Below are 25,449 nucleotides of genomic sequence, written 5' to 3' on the forward strand. Positions count from 1 at the left end.
TTTCCTGAAGTTCACAATCATCTCCTTAGTTTTGTTGACGTTGAGTGTGAAGTTATTTTCCTGACACCACACTCCGAGGACCCTCACCTCCTCCCTGTAGGCCGTCTCGTCGTTGTTGGTAATCAAGCCTACCACTGTTGTGTCGTCCGCAAACTTGATGATTGAGTTGGAGGCGTGCGTGGCCATGCAGTCGTGGGTGAACAGGGAGTACAGGAGAGGGCTCAGAACGCACCCTTGTGGGGCCCCAGTGTTGAGGATCAGCGGGGTGGAGATGTTGTTGCCTACCCTCACCACCTGGGGGCGGCCCGTCAGGAAGTCCAGTACCCAGTTGCACAGGGCGGGGTCAACAACGCTAAAGAACCAAAGTGTTTTGTGTTATCCTTTTTGTCATGGAAAATCAGGTATCGTACTATCGCCATGTGACGACCTTAGCACTTAGATTGGGCATATTTTCAGAACCTCAAGAAGATTGGAATGTGCAGTCTGGTGTGGTGTAGCGAGAACAAAAGACCACTTATGAGAGGAAACAGTCTGTCCTGTGAAAAAACCATTATGGTCTTATTTCTCTGAAGTGTAGACTGTGCTGAGTGCCCTTTACCAAAGCAGCCTTTAATACAAAGTACAATTTTACTCAGGAAGTGGCAAGCAGCAGGTAGCCAGGACTTCATCTTTAAAAGCAAAAGATTCCTTCCACTGCACTTTGTTCTCTCTGTGAGAGCTCCAAGGCCCTTTTCACTCTGCCCATGAAGAGTTTCTTGCTTCCTTTCAAGAAGACATTTAAATGAATCAGACCTAAAGCCATCCGTTGTGAGTGATACTGATAAAGAAAAGTGTATATTAATCCAGAGCAGACCAGGGCATTACAAACACACAGCTAGCCCAGAAACTTAACCCACCCAGTGTGCGTGCCGTGTGGACTATTGGCCTCAGACAAATGAACTTACTCCAGAGTAACTTCTCCCTGAATTTCTCCTTTTTAAAGTCTAATTTTTCCAGCTGACTACGTTTCGTGACTTTAATTTAATCTTTAATGACTCTGGCATGCTTGATAAAGCAAGTCATTAAAATGTGTTGAAAGGCGTCGGCTCACCACTGTCCAACAGAAGAAGGGGCACAGGCACACTCGTGCTGCTCTCTACTCTCCTCTCCGCTTTACATTTAGAGGACCAATAGCATCTAGAAATACCCATGTAACTGATTTTTCAAAACCGATTTGTTGCAGTTAAATACCATGATGATGTTTGCCATCCCATCCCCATGACATACTACTTTAATGATAATATTAGTGATGGCATCAATATAGGGTACAATTTATATTCCAAGAAGATTGTGACTACGATGTGACATGGCGATTGACTATGCTCCGCTGCTCTGAATTCCAGTAGTAAAATCCATATGGCAGTACTTATCAGCCAACGATATGCTAGAGAGTTACTGTTGCTAGCGTTGTAAAGCACCCTGGAAAAACACTGTGGGCTCTGCTCTGTTCGGCTCCACCATTGTTTAAGCCGGTTTGCTTTCCCTGGAATAAACACAATGGGCAGCACTTAGGGCTTGAGGTACAGCCATTAGTATTCCTCAGGCCTCTGCTCCTCACACAGTGGGATGTGGTGGTCCCTGCCTTACTGAATGCCTCCCTGCCTCGCTTCCGTCTCCTCTGCCCTAAGGCACAGGAATCGGCAGGGACCCAGTCCAAGTCCCCTCACTCGTGAGCGACGGAGGAGAGGTAAATGGAGGAATTTGTCAGCCAAACAAGGAAGGCGTCACAGACTATTTTGAAGCTGTAGCTTCAGTAAGTCTCTTCATATGAGGAAGCCAGTGAGTGCTCTTCCACAGATATACATTCAGTAAGTCTCTTCATATGAGGAAGCCAGTGAGTGCTCTTCCACAGATATACATTCAGTAAGTCTCTTCATATGAGGAAGCCAGTGAGTGCTCTTCCACAGATATACATTCAGTAAGTCTCTTCATATGAGGAAGCCAGTGAGTGCTCTTCCACAGATATACATTCAGTAAGTCTCTTCATATGAGGAAGCCAGTGAGTGCTCTTCCCCAGCTGAGTCTCTCTCAAATCACTCTATTGAGATGTGGCACGGAGTCTGAGCGCTGAGCGAACCGGGCTCTGCAGGAGAGGGATCATCTCACGGGGACCAACACATCCCCCTGCTTTTCACGCTTTCCCTTGTTCAGTTCTCTGCTCATTACCACTTGATTGGCTTATTTGCGTCCTTCATTCACTTTCAGGACTGTGTCCATTCTCTTTTAGTCGTCTTGGTACTGGTAGCTAATACTGTACCAGGGATAAGAGGTTCACAGTGGAATGGTGGTGCAGGGACTGATAATGACTGTATGGGTCCATGTATTAATTATTATATTATGACTGAATCTCTGTGTGCTATGCTTCAACCTTGATGGGCCAGTGGCAGGGGGAAATGAGTGTGTCTCAGTTTGTACCATCACCATGCCCTGAGGCTGCTGCAGTCATCATGCAGGTCCACCTCTGCACTGGGACCTCAGCTGGTTCACACTAATGACAGCTTTCTCTCTATCGCCTGCAGGAAGTTGTGTGCCTGACTGTAACTCAAGGGCCAGACAAAGGGCTCTAAATTTAACAACTCCCCCCCCGCACACACACACACACACACACACACACACACACACACACACACACACACACACACACACACACACACACACACACACACACAAGGGCTGCTGAAGAGGAAGACAAATCTTCCCTCAATACGCCAACCTTGCTTACTGTGTATGTACAGTATATATGGGAATATTCCACAGACTTAATTATAGTCTATTATAAATGTGTTTATTGTTATCAGTCAATCCAAGATTTCACCTGGAGTGAAAATATTTCAAGGAAAACCATATAAACAATGTTCATAGTAAAGAAGTAAAACAATAACCATGGATGCTAACTGTAATGATGGTGCAGGGAAATGCAGGGAACATACAAACTGTATTAGATATCTGCCTGTAGATGCTCTCTGGGGATAATTGGCCTTCAAGGAGTTTTCACCCAATCAGGTGCTGTGTGGAACCTATTGTTTTATTCATATCTCCTACCCAAACATATACAGTTCCAGTCAAAAGTTTGGACACACCTACTCATTCAATGTTTTTTCTTTATTTTTACTATTTTCTACATTGTAGTATAATAGTGAAGACATCACAACTATGAAATAACATATATGGAATCATGTAGTAACCAAAAAAGTGTTAAACAAATCAAAATATAATTTAGATTTTAGATTCTTCAAAGTAGCCACCATTTGCCTTGATGACAGCTTTGCACGCGCTTGGCATTCTCTCAACCAGCTTCACCTGGAATGCTTTTTCAACAGTCTTGGAGTTCCCACATATGTTGAGCACTTGTTGGCTGCTTTTCCTTCAATCTGCGGTCCAACTCATCCCAAACCATCTCAATTGGGTTGAGGTCGGTTGATTGTGGAGGCCAGGTCATCTGATGCAGCACTCCATCACTCTCCTTCTCGGTAAAATAGCCCTTACACAGCCTGGAGGTGTGTTTGGTTAATTTTCCTGTTGAAAAACTAATGATAGTCCAACTAAGCGCAAACCAGATGGGATGGTGTATCGCTGCAGAATGCTGTGGTCGCCATGCTGGTTAATTGTGCCTTGCATTCTAAATAAATCACAGACCGTGTCACCAGCAAAGCACTCCCACACCATCACACCTCCTCCTCCATGCTCATCCGTTCACCCACTCTGCGTCTCACAAAGACACGACGGTTGGAACCGAAAATCTCAAATTTGTACTCATCAGACCAAAGGACAGATTTCCACCGGTCTAATGTCCAATGCTTGTGTTTCTTGGCCCAAGCAAGTCTCTTCTTCATATTGGTGTCCTTTGAGTTTGAGTTTATTTTATTTTTTACAGGGACAGTGCACATTAATCAACGTTTCAGTAAAAGTGCCGGTTTTAGCCAGACGGCTAATTTTCAACCGCAGTCCCTGGGAAGGTTATTAAAAACAATTACAATATAGACAATAGCAACATAGGACAAGCAAGACATAGCAACATAGGACAAGCAAGACATAGCATACAGACAGAGCAACATAGGACAAGCAAGACATAGCAGACAGACAGAGCAACATAGGAAAAGCAAGACGTAACATACAGACAGAACAAAAAGCAGCAAGACAAAATTCATAAAGGCAACAAAGTGTTTCCACACCTCACAAGCTACAGACAACAGACATGGAAAGCGGCAACACACAGCTAGGGACCATGTTCACAAATCTGATTGACCTTTAGCCATGTCTTCAAGCATTTTGTGAAAGTGTAATATGTGGTGCAGTTATGTGTGTCTGATGGCAGTGTATTCCAGACATGGGAAGCTCTCACAGAGAGAACGGATTTACTAAAGGTGTTTTTCCTTAAGGGAAAAATACAGTCAAAATACAGTTCCTTAATACAGTCACCTCTCATGGCAGACCTTGTGGATCTGCTGCCATGTGTTTGGGTTTTCTGTTTATCAAAAATACTGAGTGGAGGGGGAGCCAGGCCATTTAGGATCTTGAATACAAGACATGTATTGCACATTGGTGTATTGCACAATGGATGTAACAGTGATGATGGCTATTGGGCTTCCTATCAAGCATTTTGAGAGCCTGTTTGTAGACAGACAAAATAGGTCTTAATGTTGTACAGCAAGCTTGGGCCTAACTAGTCAAGCAGTATGTTAAGTGGGGGAGTATCATAGATTTGAAGTACAGTTTTGCTACCTCTGTAGTCAAACAATTTCGTATAAATCGGAAATTAGCTAGGTTGAATTTGGTTATTTTCACATGCTTTTTAAAAGAGAGGTTGGAATCCAGTATGATGCCAAGGTACTTAAAACCAGATACCACCTGGAGCTTCTCCCCTGACACACAGACATCTGGCTCAGTAGCATCTGTTGCCCTCTTTGTGAAGAACATGCAAACAGTTTTTTTCCCATTGAGATGCAAACACGAGTCACTGAGCCACTTTGTAACCTGGACCATTACAGTAGTGAGTTCTTGTGCAGCTTGTTGTTTGCTCTTTGCATGCACATATATCACTGTATCATCTGCATACATTTGAACTTCAGACCCAGTACAGACAGAAGGCAGATCATTAATGTACAGGCTGAACAGGAGGGACCCCAGTATTGACCCTTGGGGCACGCACACATCATAGCTAAGAGACAGCTCATTGCTCACTCTGACACACCGAGTTCTACCTTCAAGGTATGATTTCATCCATCTCAAGGCATCGGGTGAAAAGTTGATCTTGGACAATTTTGTGATGAGAATCTCATGGTTAACAGTATCAAAAGCCTTCCTTAGGTCCAGAAACACAGCCCCAACAACCCCCCCCCCCCCTTTTGTCCATCTTGGACTTCACATTTTCCAGAAGAAAGCAGTTGGCCGTTTCTGTGGAGTGTTTCGCTCTGAAGCCAAACTGCATGGAGTGTAATGTGAAGGGGCTGTAGTTGAGGTGGGCAATCAGTTGTTCTGCTACATACTTTTCAACAACCTTTGACACCACAGGTAGTATACTAATGGGCCTGTAGTTACTCACGTCAGCAGGGTCGCCTGATTTAAAGATGGCCGTTATTATGGCCGACTTCCATACCCTTGGAAACACCCCGAGACCAATAGATGTGTTGGTGACCTTAGTAATGAGGCCAATGAGTGACTCTTTGGGCTGGACTCTACCTTTCTTAAAAACTACAAACACATCTTTGGCTTTAGAGTTCTTTAGTGAGCTAATCACCTTGTTCACCTTTGACTCAGAAACCTCCCTTATGATGAAGCATCATTTACTAGCACTGAGCCCAAGAAACTAGTGGAGGGGTTCTGTGTCAGTACCTTGACAGAGTCAATAAAGTAGGCTTTGAAGGCTATTGCTATTTCGACCGCATCCTGTGTTAGATTGTTATTCACCATGATTTCTAGTCTTTTAGCAGTGTTACTATGGTCTTTCCCTGTTAACTTTTTTAGATTCTCCCAGATCAGTTTAGAATTTCCCTTTGCTTCACCAATTATGTTAATAAAAAAGTTTACCTTGGCCTGTCTGATTTCTTTCATCACCTTATTTCTCAACATGGTAAACCTACGTCTGTCATGCTCTAATTTGGATCTTAGGGCTGTTTTTAGAGCATAATCTCATTCTTTCATCAATTTCCAGATTTCTCCATTTAGCCAAGGAAGAGAGCTCTTTTGGCCAGATTTGGATTTGATTTTCTTTAGGAAGCCATTTATTGTAGTCTGGATTGTGGATAGAAAAACCTGACTATCAGTTTCCACGTCTGTATAGGACGAGATCATTCCAGTTAATTCCCTTAATTGCGTTTTCAAAATAGCTTAATTCACTCTTAGGTATTCTTAGTTGATCCGGCTTTCTAACAGAAGAGGGTTAAACCTGCTCTTAGACAGCTTTCTGGCTATAAGTGTCAGATTATGATCAGACAGCCCAGTAACCATATTGAATGATTTAGTTACTCTCTCTGGTTTATTACTGAACACCAAATCAATCTGTTTTAGAGCAACAAGTCACCCTGGTTGGTACTTTAACTAGCTGTGTAAGGTCAAAGGTATTAGTGATCCGTTTGAGGGTTTTCCTACAAAACTTGTCTTCATAATTAATGTTAAAATCTCCCATTAAGATGACCTCTTTCCCAAAGTCACATTCCCTAAGCATGTTATTAAACTGATTTAAAAAAAAAAAAACACTTTTGGTGGAAGGTGGCCTATACATTCCAATAAGGGTAAAAGACATTTGGGGAGACAGTGTAACGTTCAGGCCAATACATTCTAGTTCATTATCACATGACCACTCAATTTGTTTACATGTTATTTAATGTAAATCATCAGACACCCTCCTCTTCCTTCAATCCTGTCTCTCCTGAAAAATTGTAGCCAATCACAATCAAAGCAGCATATGGAGAGTTTTTATGGAGCCATGTCTCTGAGAGGCAGAGGAAGTCAAGGTTGGAGTCTGTGAGTAGATGTTGAATTTGATCACTTTTTGGAATGACACTACGAATGTTCAAGTGCCCCCCTAGTAGTCCCTTGGGCTTAGCTCGTGGGTCCCAGATGACTCGAGAGTGTTTGACACATTGAAAAAAGTACAATTTTCTGTGTTTTCTGATGGCTGAGTTTAGGCCGTTTTGTTTAGTTTTGATTAGGGGCAGTTCGGTAGCGCAATTAACAATACCTCCCGCCTGCATTGGATGCGGGGAACTAATTTAAACAGCTTGCGTACCAGAAGCAGAGTCAGGGATCGCATATAGCGACTTGGGTATGTTTGAAGAGTCAAAATCTATCCTGGAGCCGGGTGAGTCAAGAGAAACCATGGGACCATAGCGCTCACCCACTTCCACAGCGGCGATGATCACTTTAGTAGTGGTTTCTTTGTAGCAATTCGACCATGAAGGCCTGATTCACGCAGTCTCCTCTGAACAGTTGATGTTGAGATGTGTCTGTTACTTGTACTCTGTGAAGCATTTATTTGGGCTGCAATTTCTGAGACTGATAACTCTAATGAACTTATCCTTTGCAGCAGAGGTAACTCTTTCCTGTGGCGGTCCTCATGAGAGCCAGTTTCATCATAGCACTTGATGGTTTTTGTAACTGCACAAAGCTCTTGACTGATCTTAAAGTAATGATGGACTGTCATTTCTCTTTGCTTATTTGAGCTGTTCTTGCCATAATATGGACTTGGTCTTTTACCAAATAGGGCTATATTCTGTACCCCTACCTTGCCACAACACAACTGATTGGCTCAAATGCATTAAGAAGGAAATAAATTCTGCAAATACATTTTTAACAAGGCACACCTGTTAATTGAAATGCATTCCAGGTGACTACCTCATGAAGCTGGTTGAGAGAATGCCAAGAGTGTGCAACGCTGTCATCAAGGTAAATGGTGGCTACTTTGAAAGTACACAGGCATGGAGGTGCAGTAAATCCTCAGCAAATTGTATTATATCTCTCTGCCTGTTAAGTTGAAATCATGCATCATAGCACTGCAGTCGGATGTGTTGGTGATCTAAAGAAATGCATGTGCCTAGGAACAGAGCAACTTTTAACAAGGCACACCAAACGTAATGAAAGGAGTAATGATGCACCTACTCATTTAAGACTCAGGAGCAATTACCCCATTTTATGATCCATTTTCATCTTTGTTACTTTGCTCAAATCGTACAGTATGTAACATATTTTTGTAGGTGCACAAACACCTGTTTCTTTGTGCTGTAAAAGAGAGTGTGGAGGGAGGGGTGCTGGGAATGAGACAATGTCTCTCTGCAGTGCACCATAGAGGATGGGTTAATAGATAGTTCACTGTGTTCTGTGCTCACACTGGCTTCTATATGGACAAGGGGCACTGTACCATTATGGCTGACCTCTGTAAAAGACCCCCCCACCCCCTGTTAGTCTCCATCATATAGACCCCCCCACTCCCTGTTAGTCTCCATCATATAGACCCCCAGCCCCCTGTTAGTCTCCATCATATAGACCCCCCCACCCCCTGTTAGTCTCCATCATATAGACCCCCCCCCACCCCCTGTTAGTCTCATCATATAGACCCCCCCACCCCCTGTTAGTCTCCATCATATAGACTGTTTGGTTGTTTAGTTTTGTGTAACTATGAGGCAAAACAGACACCATGTAAACTATATTTTGTCTCCGATGTTTATTGAAAACAAGTAGATTTGCACAATTAGCACTTATTGTCTTTCAAATCAAATGTATTGGTAAATACACGTGTTTAGCAAATGTTATTGCGGGTGTAGCGAAATGCTTGTAGATGTGAGCAAATACAACGTTACGGTTGTTGGTTAGCTAGCTAGTCAATTTTTTTGCAATATTAGCATAGTTAAAACACCTCAAAACAAGACCGATGGGTATCAAGAACCAGATAAAACAACACACTGTCTTCAGCCCCATTTGAAGCGTGCGCATTGTTTTCGTGACTTGTCAAGTAACCCATCTGTAGACATTTCCATTTCTTTGGGTGTCTGTTTGTCATACTTTACCCATATTACCCATATTACCCATATTACCCATACATACTATACAGAACAGTGGGGTGTGAGACTGGTCTTAGAACACGATCCTGTCATGTGCGGAGCGGAGTTTTCGACTGGATGTGGATCAATAATCAGATAGGTTTTGCAATGTGAGCAAGATGTAGTGCCAGTTGAAAGGACAGAGAGCTGCAACGTTCAACGCACCGCAGCGATGGAAAGCTGAAAGGACAGAGAGCTGCAACGTTCAACGCACCGCAGCGATGGAAAGCTGAAAGGACAGAGAGCTGCAACGTTCAACGCACCGCAGCGATGGAAGCTGAAAGGACAGAGAGCTGCAACGTTCAACGCACCGCAGCGATGGAAAGCTGAAAGGACAGAGAGCTGCAACGTTCAACGCACCGCAGCGATGGAAAGCTGAAAGGACAGAGAGCTGCAACGTTCAACGCACCGCAGCGATGGAAAGCTGAAAGGACAGAGAGCTGCAACGTTCAACGCACCGCAGCGATGGAAAGCTGAAAGGACAGAGAGCTGCAACGTTCAACGCACCGCAGCGATGGAAGCTGAAAGGACAGAGAGCTGCAACGTTCAACGCACCGCAGCGATGGAAAGCTGAAAGGACAGAGAGCTGCAACGTTCAACGCACCGCAGCGATGGAAAGCTGAAAGGACAGAGAGCTGCAACGTTCAACGCACCGCAGCGATGGAAAGCTGAAAGGACAGAGAGCTGCAACGTTCAACGCACCTCAGCGATGGAAAGCTGAAAGGACAGAGAGCTGCAACGTTCAACGCACCGCAGCGATGGAAAGCTGAAAGGACAGAGAGCTGCAACGTTCAACGCACCTCAGCGATGGAAAGCTGAAAGGACAGAGAGCTGCAACGTTCAACGCACCGCAGCGATGGAAGCTGAAAGGACAGAGAGCTACAACGTTCAACGCACCGCAGCGATGGAAAGCTGAAAGGACAGAGAGTTGCAACGTTCAACGCACCGCAGCGATGGAAGCTGAAAGGACAGAGAGCTACAACGTTCAACGCACCGCAGCGATGGAAAGCTGAAAGGACAGAGAGCTGCAACGTTCAACGCACCGCAGCGATGGAAAGCTGAAAGGACAGAGACAACACACTGCAGCTTGTTTGGAAAGGAAGTGATTAAAGCCATCCTATTGGGGTTTACAAAGGAGGCGTTTTATATATCTAATCAAACAAGCGCTAAAGTGCAATTACTAGCGTGATTAGGGCCAATTAGTTGGGATCCATTTCACTGTTGTTGCCTGCAATACGAAATGGGGTCTGCCAATGCCACTGTCTCTCTGTTAACACCAGTTTTGTTTTCATTTTGTCGGTGCTGTACTTCCAGCAAACTATAGGCTCATTTATATATATCCTGTAGAATACAAACAGAATTGTTTCCTTGTTGTCAAGTTAAGTGTTAGAATGGTTGTGCTGCTGTGAAAGAAACGGATCAACCTCCTTCACAGGTAGATCCAGCAAGTCATTAAGAAAAGCATGGGCATGGACAGTAGTTGTGTTACACAAAGATACTGCATACGCTCGAATATCACGAGAGAACAGCCATAGAGAAGCCACTTTGATATTCCTCTCTTGACATACATATTAGAATGTCCTAATTATAGGAAGCACAAGGGGGAAAACTTCTCTATTGTACTGTCGTGCTGTTTTTATGAGCTTTCCAGTCATTCCTCACTGTGATGCTCATAGTCACTATTCTAATTAAGGCTGCTTGTTTAAAAAGGACCAACAGTGATTTTGTACCAGGGTTTAGTCATCAGGCCTGTCACATATTTTACTGCAATCAGATGATAGAGAATTGGGACTTGGACACAATAGGCGTGTGGCACTGGCTGGTGTCAGGATTCACATTGACATGGTGATGTGTCGTTCGGGGGACGACACATCACTTGTGAGAGTAGATGTCTATGAGAAAATCAATTCATTTTGAATTAGGGGTGTACCAGGGGACAGAATACAAATTGCCCTGAACAGGTAGGACGAATTTCTAATGTATTTGTTGTGATAGGTCGTCATTCACAAGGTAATGTATTCAAATTCAATAAAAGTTGTCAAAAGTCTGTAATTCATATGGCTCAGCCCAAACAAAACAGAATTTGGGAAAGCTATTTGGGGACTGGGAGGATTGAATGGTTCACACCTCAGAAATTCAATTGAGAGGTAGGTAGACACGCAGACACTCTGCACATACAAAATAGATCCAGGCAGAATACATTGAAGGAGAGGAAAAACAGTCACACTCTTGGTAGAAACACTCAGTCAGCAGATTTATCCAGGGGTCCTGTGGTGGATTTATTCAGAACCAAACAAAGAGGAGGTGAAAGGTCATTGGTACCCATAGGAGGCAGTTACTCTTAGCTACCAGTAATTGCCCATTGGGAGTGGCAAGGCGGGGCGGGCTGCTAGAGGATGCTGGGAAGAATAGAGGGAGCAGGGAGGAGGAGGAGAGAAGCTGGTGGGGGATGGGGTAAGGCAGGGCTATATGCCTGTATCACTATACGCCTGGCCCTCTTCAACACTACTACTGCTCAGAACCAGAGACAGAGGTAGGACATATTTATTATTATTATATATTCTTTTATTTAACCTTTATTTAACCATGCAAGTCAGTGGAGAACAAATTCTTATTTACAATGATGGTCAAACCCGGACGACGCTGAGCAAATTGTGCGCCACCCTATGGGTCTCCCAATCACGTCCGGATGTGATACAGCGTGGATTTGAACCAGGGACTGTAGTGACGCCTCTTGCACTGAGATGCAGGTGCCTTAGACCGCTACGCCACTCGGGTGCCTAAAGTGAAATATAGTTCCTCAACATTATTTTAGCTCTTTATGAGTCTCTGCCAGTCAGATATCTACAGAATGTGTCATTATCACATTTCTTATCGTACCCACTATAACGAACGCTGGGTTGAATGGGGAATCATGTGTTCTGTATATGTGTTTGAACTTGCTCTCCCCATAGACTTTCCAGTGAACAGCCTCTTTGTCTAGCAACAGCATCAGCAGTATTGCTCCGAGTCAGTCACCTGAATGGATGGCCATAATGTGGGTTGTGAATGTGTGCTTCTGGAGTTATACCTTGTCCACCCCCTTGACATAGCCTCCTGACGGACAGGGAGATGGGGAGAGGGCTGGAGTGGGGGTAATTAGCCGTTGCAATCACTTGTGATGGAAAGCATAATTATAGGCAGTGAGAGAGAGAAGAGGGGAAAGGAACAACAAAAGCCCCTCAGAGAGCAGCCAGTTGTTAGTGGCAACTGGTGGAGATGAGACAGGTGGAAGGAACATAGAGGAGAGAAAGTGGGACACCAGGTCACTCTTTAAATCGCAGTATTGTATTACACATCTAATGTTTTGTGCCGGCACTCGTCTTCACAGCCATGTGTGTGTGTCCTCTATTAATGGCTTCTCATGTGATTTATACCGTCCCTTCGCTGTTTGATAGCTTTTTAATGAGATTGTTGAATTTGTTTAGGGCCCTACGTGCAGAAGCACCAGAAATACCCCAACGTAATCTCTCCCCGCTCGCCTCGTGGCCGTAACCTAACAATGATTCGAGCTATCTGAATTAGGAGAATGATCCCAATCTCCCAGGCGAGCCATTCTCCACCCTGCGGTGTGCAGATCAATACCAGTCCAGATACTCTGGGAGACTGAACATCTCGCCAGTCTCTCCCAATCTAGGACTGAATATTCACAGGCCTCTGTGTAGAGATGACCTCCATTTGACTATTGGTTGTATGACTGTCAAAGTCCAATTAGCTTAAGGTAAAGGCAGGCTCCCTCTTTGTTTCATTCTCTTGCCTCAGACGTTTGTCCGCAGGCCAAACACAACTCAATGCAAAGCGTTGTATTGAGCAGAGTTCTGTATTGTGCCAAGGCTAATGCAGTAGTGCTAAGTAAGCACTTAATTGTGGGTGTGGGTAAGCTACTCGAGAACCTGTCTGCCTCCAATAGCAGTAATTGATCAGGTCTTTCGGTGGTGAAGAGATCGCAGGTTGAGCGAAAGAGAGAGCGGCATTTGTGTTCAGCAGGGGAATCAATGTGCATCAGCCATTTGTAAAGGCATGGAAGCTATGTTAGGAGGAGTTAGATCTAACTTAGACCTAACTTAGAGGTATGCACAGACTCTTTGTTTTGACAGACTAGTTCTCCTGATCTTTACCACAGTGAGGTGCCCATGATGGTTGTTTGGAGCTGTGTTCCCATACTGAGATCAATGCTTCTACAATGCTAGCTGTAATATGCTGGGGACTCCTGGGGCTAGATGTGGTTTCACATGAGGTGTGTATGTGGTTAAACGCTTTCATATTGCAGATAGATTGTGGCTTCCATCATTGTAATTGTCTCCATTTACAATCCCCCATAAACTGTATATCGTTTTTGTAAATACATACAGTACCAGTCAAAAGTTTGGACACACCTACTCATTCAAGGGTTTTTCTTTATTTTTACTATTTTCTACATTGTAGAATAATAGTGAAGACATCAAAACTTTGAAATAACACATGGAATCATGTAGTAACCAAACAAGTGTTAAATCAAAATATATTTTATATTTGAGGTTCTTCATAGTAGCCACCCTTGATGACAGCTTTGCACACTCTTGGCATTCTCTCAACCAGCTTCATGAGGAATGGTTTTCCATCATTCTTGAAGAAGTTCCCACATATACTGAGCACTTGTTGGCCTCTTTTCCTTCACTCTGCGGTCCAACTCATCCCAAACTATCTCATTTGGCTTGAGGTTGGGTGGTCGTGGATGGCAGGTCATCTGATGCAGCACTCCATCACGCTCCTTCTTGGTCAAATAGCCCTTACACAGCTTGGAGGTGTTTTGGGTCATTGTCCTGTTGAAAAACAAATGCTAGTCCCACTAAGCGCAAACCAGATGGGATGGTGTAGCGCTGCAGAATGCTGTGGTAGCCATGCTGGTTAATTGTGCCTTGAATTCTAATAAATCACCAACAGTGTCACCAGCAAAGCACCCCCACACCATCACACCTCCTTTTCTATGCTTCACAGAGGGAACCACACATGCGGAGATCATCTGTTCACATACTCTCTCTCACTGCCCATAATTAATCATCCATTCACCTACTCTCCAACCGTCTCACAAAGACACAACGGTTGGAACCAAAAATCTCAAATTTGGACTCATCAGACCAAAGGACAGATTTTCACCTGTCTAATGGCCATTGCTCGCATTTCTTGGCCCAAGCAAGTCTCTTATTATTATTGATGTCCTTTAGTAGTGTTTTCTTTGCAGCAATTTGACCATGAAGCCCTGAACAGTTGATGTTGAGATGTGTCTGTTACTTGAACTTTGAAGCATTTATTTGGGCTGCAATCTGAGGTGCAGTTAACTTTATTGAACTTATCCTCTGCAGCATAGGAAACTCTGGATCTTCCTTTCATGTGGAGGTCCTCATGCGGGACAGTTTCATTATAGAGCTTGATGGTTTTTGCGACTGCACTTGAAGTAACTATAAATGTTCTTGAAATGTTCCGTATTGACTGACCTTCATGTCTTAAAGTAATGATGGACTGTTGTTTCTCTTTGCTTATTTGAGTTGTTCTTGCCATAATATGGACCTATTTGATAAAATACCATCTTCTTTGTACCATGCCTACCTTGTCACGTCACAACACAATGGCTCCAACGCATTAAGAAGGAAAGAAATTCCACAAATGAACTTTTAAGGCACACCTGTTATTTGAAATGCAGGTGACTACCTCATGAAGCTGGTTGAGAGAATGCCAAGCGTGTGCAAAGCTGTCATCAAGGCAAAGGGCTACTAGATGGCTACTTTGAAGAATCTCAAATATAAAATATATGTTGATTTCTGTAACACTTTTTGGGTTACAACATGATTCCATGTGTTATTTCATAGTTTTGATGTCTTCACTTATATTCTACAATTGTCTTAAAAATTAAGAAAAACCCTTGAATGAGTGTGTATGTATATGTGTGATTGTATATGTATGTATGTATGCATGTATGCATGTATGTAATAACCCTACCTCCCCTAATTGGAGTAAACTAATGGACAACAACACTTAGGTTTCTACTTCCAGCTTATAAATACTATATACGTTTTACGGACACAACTATTGTAAAATATACTATCTTTTGTTTGTTTTTAGTCCCATCCTTCAGCTACCCTCAACCCCTCCCATCTATCTCTGAACACCATCCTGTTTTGATTTCTATTTGCCATATATTTTCAACTGTGCTGTGGTGTTTCACAAAAGTTCTGAAACGTTCTATTCTCATCGTTTCTACAGATTGTAAATTAAAGATAAACATTTTTGCTAAGAGTATTATTATATATTTGGTCGATTGACTATGACTTTTCAAATCACCCAGCAGTGCTATTTGCAGAGTTCGCTCCAGGTAAATGTTGCAGTTCTTCAGCTATTTCTGAACCTGCAACCAAAAACAAGCTACAAAGGGACATTACCAAAACAATTCATCTAATGATTCTGTCTCTTCGCAGCAGAATCTGCAGAGCTGGGATGGTTGTACCCCGCATTTATATAACATTCTATTGATTGCAAGACTTTTGTATAATCATTTTAATCGAAAAACTCTTAAGTTTTGTATCCGGCGTGGTTTTGTGTATCAGTTCTTAAACCATGTGCCAACTATTTTGCAGTCCATGTGGCACAGCTGTCAATATTTGGTCCTTAAATTAAACTAGTATACTTTTTTATTTATCACAATTTTCTTTAACCAATTTTGGTCTTTGACGCAGGGCCGACAGACAAGTTCTTTACTTTCTCCACCTTCCACTTGCCTCTTCCATTTTTGAGGTAATGCGGCAATTAGTTGGTTTTAATTTTGGGTAGAACGGTGGGTTAAAGCCTTTATTGGTTCCCTCACTTCCCTCACTATGTCTTGTTTTGAATATGATGATGAAAAGTTCAACTTCCACCGGGCCTTTCCTTCCTAGCTGTCAGTCATAGTGCATCTCTAATTGGCCCTAACAGGGTTTCACAGTAGGACAACAGAGTGGTTAACTCTCTCACTGTGTCTAAAAGGCTCACTCACTTGGGGGGGGGGGGGTGTGTAACACTTCCAACACGTTTCATCTTTGTAGCTTTCCTGCACTGTGTTTCATTGAAATGTTGTTTGTGATGATTGTACTGTGGCAGTATAGCTCTAATGGTGTGGTTCTGTCTTTCTGCGTTCTGTAGGACTGAGGACAGTTGAGATGCATGGCCTGTAAGCAGCCAGCGCCAGTGATGGCTCATAGGAAGAGGCCAGGGACCAGCGGCTCCAGCTGCAGCATGGTGGTGCCCCCCGTCCGGCCCCTCTGCCCCACCGCCTACCCCCCAGAGCAGCACGACCAGGAGCAGGAGGAGGGCCCGGGGGAGGAGGAGGAGGTCCACTACTGCCGCCAGCAGGGCCTGGAGCCAGAGCTGACGGACAGCCGGCCAGCCACACCTACTACACCTGACCTGGAACGCGAGCATGAACACAGCCATGACCACGATCACCCAGATTGCCACGGCCATGATGACCACAGTCACAGCGACGACCATGCAGAGTGCCATGGCCACGCTCATGCAGACTGCCATGGTCACGATCACGGTCACAGTCACGACGACGTAGACTGCCATAACCATGGCCACGTCCACAGTCCCATCAATGACCACGACCATGCAGGCTGTCACGGCCACCACGCTGACAGCCTGGACGGAGACTCCAGCTCTGACTATGTGAACAACACCTCGGAGGAGGAGGACTATGATGAAGGTCTGCCGGAGGAGGACGAGGGCGTCACCTACTACATCCGCTACTGCCCTGAGGATGACAGCTACCTGGAGGGCAGCATGGACTGCAACGAGGCCGAGGCTGACTACACGGCCAGTACCGTGCAGCACGTCCGGGCTGAGCCCCCGGGCGACACAGACGAGTGCCAGGAAGCGGTGGAGGAGTGGGCGGAGGGAGAAGGAGGGGTGGAGGTGGGGGAGGTGAGTTCTGAGGTGGTGGAGCAGGACCCAGATGAACAGATCTACAATGTCCTGGACCACCACCCCCACCCCGCCCCCGTCCTGCACGAGTCCCCCCCACCCACAGAGGAGGAAGAAGAGGAGGAGGAGGAGGAGAGAGCTGGGGTTGCCTACACTGGACCCTACTATGGCCCAGAGGAGGACAATGGGAACTCCATGGTTCACATACCGCGGTCTCCATACCGTGGCCGTAAGGTGGTAGTGGAGGGGGAGACTGGGGAGGAGGCGGAGGAGGACATTGACCAGATAGTGGCAGAGATCAAGATGAGTATGAGCATGGGTAGTCTGAGCAGTGGTGGCACTGACCAGAGCCCTGACGAGCTGGTGCAAGACAGTGTACCCAGTGATTACCACCCTCCTGAGGCTCACGCCAAGCCTGAGCCTGCCCCCTACACCCCAACCCCACACCGCCACGACAGCAGACCCAAGTCCCTCAACCTCCCCTCCTCCACACGGCACAACAACCCTGAGCTCCAGAGGGGCTTCAAGGTTCGATCCCGCACCCCGGAGGAGCGACAGCAGTGGGCTCAAGAACAGGTGAGAGGGAGAGGCCATTTTGATGACTATTTTCTATACACACTCATTGAATCTCCTCTATTGAAATGATGTGAATGACAAGTCAGACATACAGTTAAGGTGATGTGTTGAGAAGGTTGTCAGAGTATGAATCCAATGTTTAATCTTCCAAATGTTACAGGGAGATGAAGGGCACAGTGATCAAAGTCATTTTCAGACTACATTTTTCCAATCCAAAATGTCTAATGCCTCTAACACGGCCTCTCCCGGATGAACATGATTTGGGTTTTTAATCGTCTAGATGTTGGGGCATTTACCAAAGTATCAATTTTAGAAGGACTATAACCAACCCTTAAACCATGGTCCTCCTTCTTTACACTCTACCTGAGTGGAGGGAGAGATCTGTATAGACTAACGTTAGATATTCAAGGTCAAATCGGGGCTGCTTATATTTGTCCCGTTTCACACGTGCACAAGTGTGTAACCTGTGCAGTGTGTGGTGAAATGGAAATTGATTATTATTTTTTGCATATCCCACTCCCCCTGAGACACCCTCGGAGAGTGGGGTCACGACATGTGTTTAATACAGTTGGAGACCGCACACAAGATGTACGGCCAGGTTATGTTCAGATTCTGGAGCAGACCTATGCCATTGGAACTGATTAAAACAAGATTTGTGATAGGGAGATATTTATGATGTGTGCGATGGTTGACAGGCAGGTTATTGCACTGTAGCTATAGTGCAGCTAGTGAGACCCTTCCCTTCCCCCTGCTGGAGACCCATCCCCCAGCCACAGCCAAACACCTTGAGCTCCCATCTCCCACGCCCACTGCCCTCATTCAGATCCAGCCTGTTCTTCTATTCCACACAGGCACACACACACACACACACACACACACACACACACACACACACACACACCTATTCCTGTCCTCCACCAAGCCCCTCTCTGAGTCCAACCATGCTCACCCCCAGCCCAGCCAGATGGTGAGGTGAGGGGAGAGCCTGTGTGTGTGTGTGCCCTGCGGTATGGGATGGCAGAATGCTGATACATACCTGCTCCATCGTGTGCATATGTGTTATGCAGAACTGTGTGTATGGTTGTGGTTGTGTTTGTTCTCTTTACTGTGTTGTTGGAGAGAAGTGGGACAAGCCACATAGCTGGATTATATTGGAAGCAAGCACATATTGTGCAGAACAGTCACTGACAACAACAATAAAACATCTACTGCCCAAACATCTACTGCCTAGGTTAAATTCGGTGACTGTTTGTGATTTTAAGCAGCAGTTGTAGATGTTTTGCAGAATGCTTTCAGTATTCAGGTACTGTGATTAAGGCTCACTGAAGTGTTTGAAAACATCAGATTCAAGCTGGATACTTCCTCCTTCCTCAGGGCAGAGATTTGTTTTATCCTGTCAAACAAATGGATATAATTATTATTGAATTGCTGTTTGCTCAAGCTGATGTGTAGATGTTGAATACTAATCAGGACTTATGATTGTGTAAAAATAAGGGTTGTTGAGTTATGTAAATTTGAAATGAGAGCAATTTCATAACCTTTCATTGCATAATCTTTACCATGCTTTGCTAAGTAAATGTGAACTGTCAAGACTATAGTGGTACTCAAGACAACATGTTGTCCTGTGTGTATTTCACAGAACTCAATTAATGTCTAATAATAGCATGACCTTGTTTTTTTCACGTTACGACTACCCCTTTCTCCGACCCATAGAGAAATGTATCGGACTGTCGCTCCCTGAGGGACCGCTCATTTATTTGTATTTTTTTTCATTTCTACTGTCTGCTTGGAAACGTTTTATTAACTCTCTGTTTCCCTCTGGTCCCTGTTTAACCCCTGGTTTAACCCCCACAGATGACCAACGGTGCAGAGCAGCCCAGGAAACAGCAGCGTTCTGACCTCAACGTGCCGCTGGAGAACAACAATGTCCCGGAGGTAAACTGTCTCTGTCTGCAGTCCAAACTGATTGTGACAGATGATATTATGTGGAATACATAACAGTATTATTACTGTCCTGTGTTTGTCCTTCAGAGCCCGTGTCATGGGTGTGAAGAGATTTTCTTCCGATTTATTTATCATCATATCAAATCAAGCTTAATTTATACAGCAGATTTCAGACATGGAATGCAACACAATGTGCTTTACAGGAAAAACTAATAAAAACAATGAAAATAAAAGCTGTATCGCAGAGCTGTTTGCTTTGCTGCTAGTTAGAGCCTAATGTTAGCTAGCTAACATTGAACCTGGTTGGTTAGCTCCCACCAGATTCAAGCAGGGTAGTAGTGCCAAATCATGTCGTTATGTTCATTGTTGTTTAACTAGCTAACTTTAGCTGGCTGGCTCGTTAGCTAACGTTACGTGACGTGTGTGATCTTACACATTGTTTACCTGGTTAGGTTCATTGTTTACCCACAGTTGAAGTTGGAAGTTTACATACACCGTAGCCAAATACATTTAAACTCAGTTTTTCACAATTCCTGACATTTAATCAGAGTAAAAATCCCCTGTTTTAGGTCAGTTAGGATCACCACTTTATTTTAAGAATGTGAAATGTCAGAATAATAGTAGAGAGAATTTTTTATTTCAGCTTTTATTTCTTTCATCACATTCCCAGTGGGTCAGAAGTTTACATACACTCAATTAGTATTTGGTAGCATTGCATTTAACTTGTTTAACTTGGGTCAAGCGTTTCGGGTAGCCTTCCACAAGCTTCCCACAATAAGTTGGGTGAATTTTGGCCCATTCCTCCTGACAGAGCTGGTGTAACTGAGTCAGGTTTGTAGGCCTCTTTGCTCGCACACGCTTTTTCAGTTCTGCCCACAAATTCTCTATAGGATTGAGGTCAGGGCTTTGTGATGGCCACTCCAATACCTTGACTTTGTTGTCCTTAAGCCATTTTGCCACAACTTTGGAAGTATGCTTGGGGTCATTGTCAATTTGGAAGACCCATTTGCGACCAAGCTTTAACTTCCTGTCTTGAGATGTTGCTTCAATATATCCACATAATTTTCTTCCCTCATGATGCCATTTATTTTGGGAAGTGCACCAGTCCCTCCTGCAGTAAAGCACCCCCACAACATGATGCTGCCACCCCCGTGCTTCACGGTTGGTATGGTGTTCTTCAGCTTGCAAGTCTCCCCCCTTTTCCTCCAAACATAACGATGGTCATTATGGCCGAACAGTTCTATTTTTGTTTCATCAGACCGGAGGACATTTCTCCAGAAAGTACAATCTCTGTCCCCATGTGCAGTTGCAAACCGTAGTCTGGCTTTTTTTTATGGCGGTTTTGGAGCAGTGGCTTCTTCCTTGCTGAGCGGCCTTTCAGGTTATGTCGATATAGGACTCGTTTTTACTGTGGATATAGATACTTTTGTACCTGTTTCCTCCAGCATCTTCACAAGGTCCTTTGCTGTTGTTCTGAGATTGATTTGCACTTTTCGCACCAAAGTATGTTCATCTCTAGGAGACAGAGCGTCTCTTTCCTGAGCGGTATGACGGCTGCGTGGTCCCATGGTGTTTATACTTGCGTACTATCGTTTGTACAGATGAACGTGGTACCTTCAGGCATTTGGAAATTGCTCCCAAGGATGAACCAAACTTGAGGATGTCTACAAATGTTTTTCTGAGGCCTTGGCTGATTTCTTTTGATTTTTCCATGATGTCAAGCAAAGAGGCACTGAGTTTGAAGGTAGGCCTTGAAATTCATCCACAGGTACACCTCCAATTGACTCAAAGGAGTCAATTAGCCTATCAGAATTTTCTAAAGCCATGACATAAGTTTCAGTAATTTTCCAATCTGTTTAAAGGCACAGTCAACTTAGTGTATCTAAACTTCTGACCCACTGGAATTGTGATACAGTGAATTAATCTGTCTGTAAACAATTGTTGTAAAAAAGGAGATGTCCTAACTGACCAAAACTATAGTTTGTTAACAAGACATTTGTGGAGTGGTTGAAAAACAAGTTTTTATGGCTCCAACCTAAGTGTATGTATACTTCCGACTTCAACTGTAGCTTGCTAGCTACTTGTCTTAAGCTAAAGTGTACAACACCTGTTGAATATGGTCGGTGTCAGTAAACGTCGGCAAAAAAGCATAATGAAATTGTTGCCAGCGGAGCTGGTTAGGCTGTTTTCATGTTATCAAGAGGTAAACAAATCATCCGCCCGAGTGTCAAGTGTGCACTCTAAACGCTCTGAGAGCGAAATTAGATGGGTGGGGCTAAAGCTTAAGAGGGTGTGAACGATGCTGAATGGGTGTAGACAAAGTAGAGCTCTTCACTAGATACCAAAACATTCAAAGGCCATTTTCTCAAAAGTGAGTTTACAAGTTTATCAACTTTCAAAGCAGAATGACTTTCCCATTGTTTTGTGTATGATGTATCCTTTTGAAGCTGTGAGTCTCTACTTTTATCCAATGTAAAAAACACAATTTCAAATGTTGTTACAAAAGACCGAATACAGGTGGTGAGTCACATATTTACTACACAACAAACATAAGATATATCTTTTTTTTAATGATACAAACTGAACAACTAAAAGGAAAAGCAAAGCAAAAAATATGTGTTTCAAGGTCTCTTAAAATATGTCCACAGTTTTGGCCCCCTCTGGCAGGCTATTTCAGAGCCTGGGGGTATAATAACTAAAGGCTGCCTCTTCATGCCTAGTTAAAAGGCCAGTGCCAGAGGATTTATGAGGATCAGTGAACTGTGTTTATGAATAAATGAAGTCCCTGTCTCCAGGTAACACAGTGTGGTTGTCCAGTTTTCTTAAGGAAATCACCATTGTTATTATTGTGGACATTTCTCTCAGGGACATTCTATACAAGGCTTCTATCCTCATTCCCCACTTCCATTGCTCTGAAAGGAAGGGAATTGGCTGTGCCCTTTTTTGACTCTGCAGTCAAGCCACTGGTTGAGAGCAGCAAGCTGTGTGTTTACATCAGGGAAACCACTCAACCTTGACCTGACCGTTCAAGTGATGCTCAGAGACAAAGCCCTCTCCCCTGCCCAACCCAGTCTTATCATCCTAACACCGTTTTGTCCGGCCAGGCTTTCATTCACACACCAGCACAAAGGCGGGAGACAAAGCCGAACTGCAGAGCGAGGCACATCTTCACTTTAGAGGTCATCTAGAATCATACGTTAGCATTTAAGTATTGTATATTTGTGGGAGGCCACTATAGCATAAGTGTACTAAGATATACTAGGAAGTTGTTTCCCTTTAAGTTATTAAGTGGTTTGATAATGCTCCTGGGCCTTCCTCGCAGACTGTAATGAACGGCCACACATATTTCAGCCTGGACCCTCCATTTGAGTGGCATGTCTTTAAAGTGATGCCCATTACTCAGAGTGCTTTAATGTGTGGCTCTCTCATTCAGAGCTTTGTGGAAGTATTGATATACAGTTGTGTTTCACATCTGAAGATGTAGGCATGTCATGACCCTGCATGTTAACACGGACCACTGTTTACAATCAGGTCGATGCCATGAAGTTGCACTTCCTTTGATCTGTACCACTACACTCTTAGAAAAAAGGGTTCCAAAAGGGTTGTTCGGCTGTCTCCATAGGACAACCCTTTTTGGTTCCAGGTAGAACGGTTTTTGGTTCCAGGTAGGACCCTTTTGAGTTCCATGTAGAACTCCCTGTGGGAAGGGTTCTACATGGAACCCAAAAGGGTTCTACCTGGAACCAAAAATGGTTCTTCAAAGGGTTCTGTTATGGGGACAGAACCCTTTGAAGAACCCTTTTTGTTTCCAGGTAGAACCCTTTTGGGTTCTAGATACCACATGCTTTTCTAAGAGTGTACCACACGTCTATGTATTCCGTTCTTGCATCGTTTCTTACATTTTCTTCCTCATCTGTTGATGAATAGGGTTTGTATCGATTTCATCGGCTACTTTGAACTGATGTTCAAAAAGGTTTCATCTTCTTTGACAGACTGAAGCTTTTGGAGTTTGTTGGTCTGTTGTTTGTTGTGGAAGCCAAAGGCCTTGCAGAGAGAGGCGGGTTTTCCTTTCAGTTTCATGAAATGAGAATGCATATTTCATTCCGCTTGACTAATTCAGAGAGTTCAATCAAGACTCTCTGTTTTTCAGGAAACAAAGAAGGCTGCGTCTTTCCCCAGCTTTGTTGATGGTAAGGCACCTCTACATCTGTTTCTCTTGAGTGTGAAATCAAAAGACAACAATGAATCAAATTCCCCACATCAAAAACAGATATTCCCTGTAAGAGGCTTATATCACTTTGGGTGCAGGGATCTGCTCATTCCAAGAATATTAGATTTGTCTCTCTAAATCAAGCGCCTTAATAACCACTCAAAATCTAGTTGCAAAATGACAGATTATGGAGTATTAAGGAGAGAAAATAATGAGCTTGCAGCTGTTACATGAGATCAGGAGGGAGGGAGGGAGGGAGGGAGGGAGGGAGGGAAAACAACAGGTTAATGAGTCTGAAGACAAACAAGAAAGTAAAGAGGAATGATCATATAAAGTGTTCACTATCTTTATTTGGCCAATTTACCTGAGAGCCATCATGTCAGACGTGTCAGTGAGTTAGTCGTCAATGCGGGAGGGCTGTATCTAAGCAGGCCAGTCCCAGGCCTTTGAGTATGTTTGGTTCGAGATGTTTTCAAGGCATTCCTCGCCAGGCCCCTCTCACCACAGGGCAGCGAACAGCAGGGCTTGAGGCTGAGCTGTTCCTTTCTCTCTCTCTGATATCATGACAGTGCATTGTATCCCTCAGAGGTTGTCACTTAGTCTACATATCACACAGCCACATGAATCCCCTGGTGCCTCTCTCAGCTCCCAGCCCACCCGTGGCCATTTTACCGCTCAAGCCTCCGCCGGGATTGTTTCTCTGCATAATACCCAACAGCTACAGAATTTCAATGTTTGATTTATTCAAGTTGTACATACAGAAGGCTACCAATACTCATACGTATGTGGCCTTACAGCTAGAACAACTCAGAGATGTCTTTGTTTTGCAAGAGAAGTATGATCTAATAGCCTTTATCTTCTCCTGCTCCTTCGTTTCTCTGTCCGCCCCTTCTCCCTGTCCCTCTCTGTCAGTTCCGGGGCCCTGTGAGCCAGAAGATCTTATTGATGGCATCATCTTTGCTGCTAACTACCTGGGCTCCACCCAGCTGCTCTCTGAGAGGAACCCGTCCAAGAACATCCGCATGATGCAGGCCCAGGAGGCTGTCAGCCGGGTCAAGGTACGGACAGACAGCAGACAGGCCTTCCATCACACACACACACACACACACACACACACACACTGCACCACCCGTTTCAAATCCCGCAAACAGCTTCCCTTCCTTCCTTCCTTTTCATATGGATGTTGTTTTGATCTGGTATATTTCCACCGTGACTCTAGGAACCGTTTTGGAAGATTCAGAGTGAGGGTGTCTGGTGTGTTTGTTTACACCCCAGGAGACTGTGTCCAATCTAGTAGGATTATTGCTACTGTACTGTAGGACGCACTGGTACTGTGTAATCATGTTCCTCCCTAGTGGGTTAGTTTACAGTCCTTTCGCTCTGATTTAATGATGCCCTATAGAGGAAACAACACCTTAAGGTATTCATCAATCATCTTTGATCTTTCTAGTTCTAGTATATCTTGAATAAACTTTATGTTCATGTTTCAGGCATATATAAAACCTGATGGAGACTTCAAAGCTGGTACAGAGTATTGGCATAACCGCTGGAAACCGTTTTAATTAGTACTCTTAAGTGGAACCTCTTGCTGTAGATGGTCTGCAATCTGGCAGACAGAAATACAGTTTTATAAATGGACTTCAAATGTGAGTGCAAGGTGCTGGTCTTTTTAAT

General features: G+C 44.1%; 1 protein-coding gene across 2 annotated transcripts in view; it reads left to right on the forward strand.

Annotated features, from left to right (window-relative positions):
• LOC110506433 (amyloid-beta A4 precursor protein-binding family A member 2) overlaps positions 1-25,449 on the forward strand; it is an 86,120-nt gene that overhangs the window by 45,895 nt on the left and 14,776 nt on the right. For both annotated transcript variants that reach the window (XM_021586036.3, XM_021586033.3), the window contains exons 3-6: positions 16,266-17,621; positions 19,476-19,556; positions 23,716-23,755; positions 24,688-24,833. In XM_021586036.3, the coding sequence (XP_021441711.3) occupies positions 16,287-17,621; positions 19,476-19,556; positions 23,716-23,755; positions 24,688-24,833 (1,602 nt within the window). In that variant the 5' untranslated portion in view covers positions 16,266-16,286. The remainder of the gene's footprint in view (positions 1-16,265; positions 17,622-19,475; positions 19,557-23,715; positions 23,756-24,687; positions 24,834-25,449) is intronic.

The sequence above is a fragment of the Oncorhynchus mykiss genome, chromosome 26, assembly GCF_057628025.1.
Source record: "Oncorhynchus mykiss isolate SJ-2025 chromosome 26, ASM5762802v1, whole genome shotgun sequence".
In the NCBI taxonomy this organism is placed as follows: Eukaryota; Metazoa; Chordata; class Actinopteri; order Salmoniformes; family Salmonidae; genus Oncorhynchus; species Oncorhynchus mykiss.